Source organism: Galeopterus variegatus, unplaced genomic scaffold (assembly GCF_000696425.1).
Source record: "Galeopterus variegatus unplaced genomic scaffold, G_variegatus-3.0.2 Scaffold19591, whole genome shotgun sequence".
Classification (NCBI taxonomy): Eukaryota; Metazoa; Chordata; class Mammalia; order Dermoptera; family Cynocephalidae; genus Galeopterus; species Galeopterus variegatus.
Genome location: NW_007745702.1, coordinates 16,658 through 16,974, shown reverse-complemented (window position 1 = coordinate 16,974; position 317 = coordinate 16,658). Strand labels below are relative to the sequence as shown.

Below are 317 nucleotides of genomic sequence, written 5' to 3'. Positions count from 1 at the left end.
TCTCATTGTAGGACCACAGTGGGGGCAGGGGTCTCTCCATCCCTGGGACTTGGCGGGTGGACCTTGATCACTCCATTCTGCCCATTTTTCGTAACCCTCCCCGTCCCTCACTGCCTCAGTGTAAGGGCACTGTCCAATCCTCTGGTGCTGAGGCAGACCAGAGACCCAAACATGCTTGGCTGTCCCTCAGGACACGACACCACGGCCAGTGGCCTCTCCTGGGTCCTGTACAACCTTGCAAAGCACCCAGAATACCAGGAGCGCTGCCGGCAGGAGGTGCAAGAGCTCCTGAGGGACCGTGAGCCTAAAGAGATCGA

General features: G+C 59.0%; 1 protein-coding gene across 1 annotated transcript in view; it reads left to right on the top strand.

Annotated features, from left to right (window-relative positions):
• Window positions 1–315, top strand: part of LOC103583088 (leukotriene-B(4) omega-hydroxylase 2-like) — a gene marked incomplete at both ends in the record, with an annotated part of 2,557 nt that extends 2,242 nt beyond the window's left edge. The window contains one exon of the mRNA XM_008564502.1: window positions 191–315. Coding sequence (XP_008562724.1) covers window positions 191–315 — 125 coding nt within the window. The remainder of the gene's footprint in view (window positions 1–190) is intronic.
• Window positions 316–317: the final 2 nt, after the last annotated feature.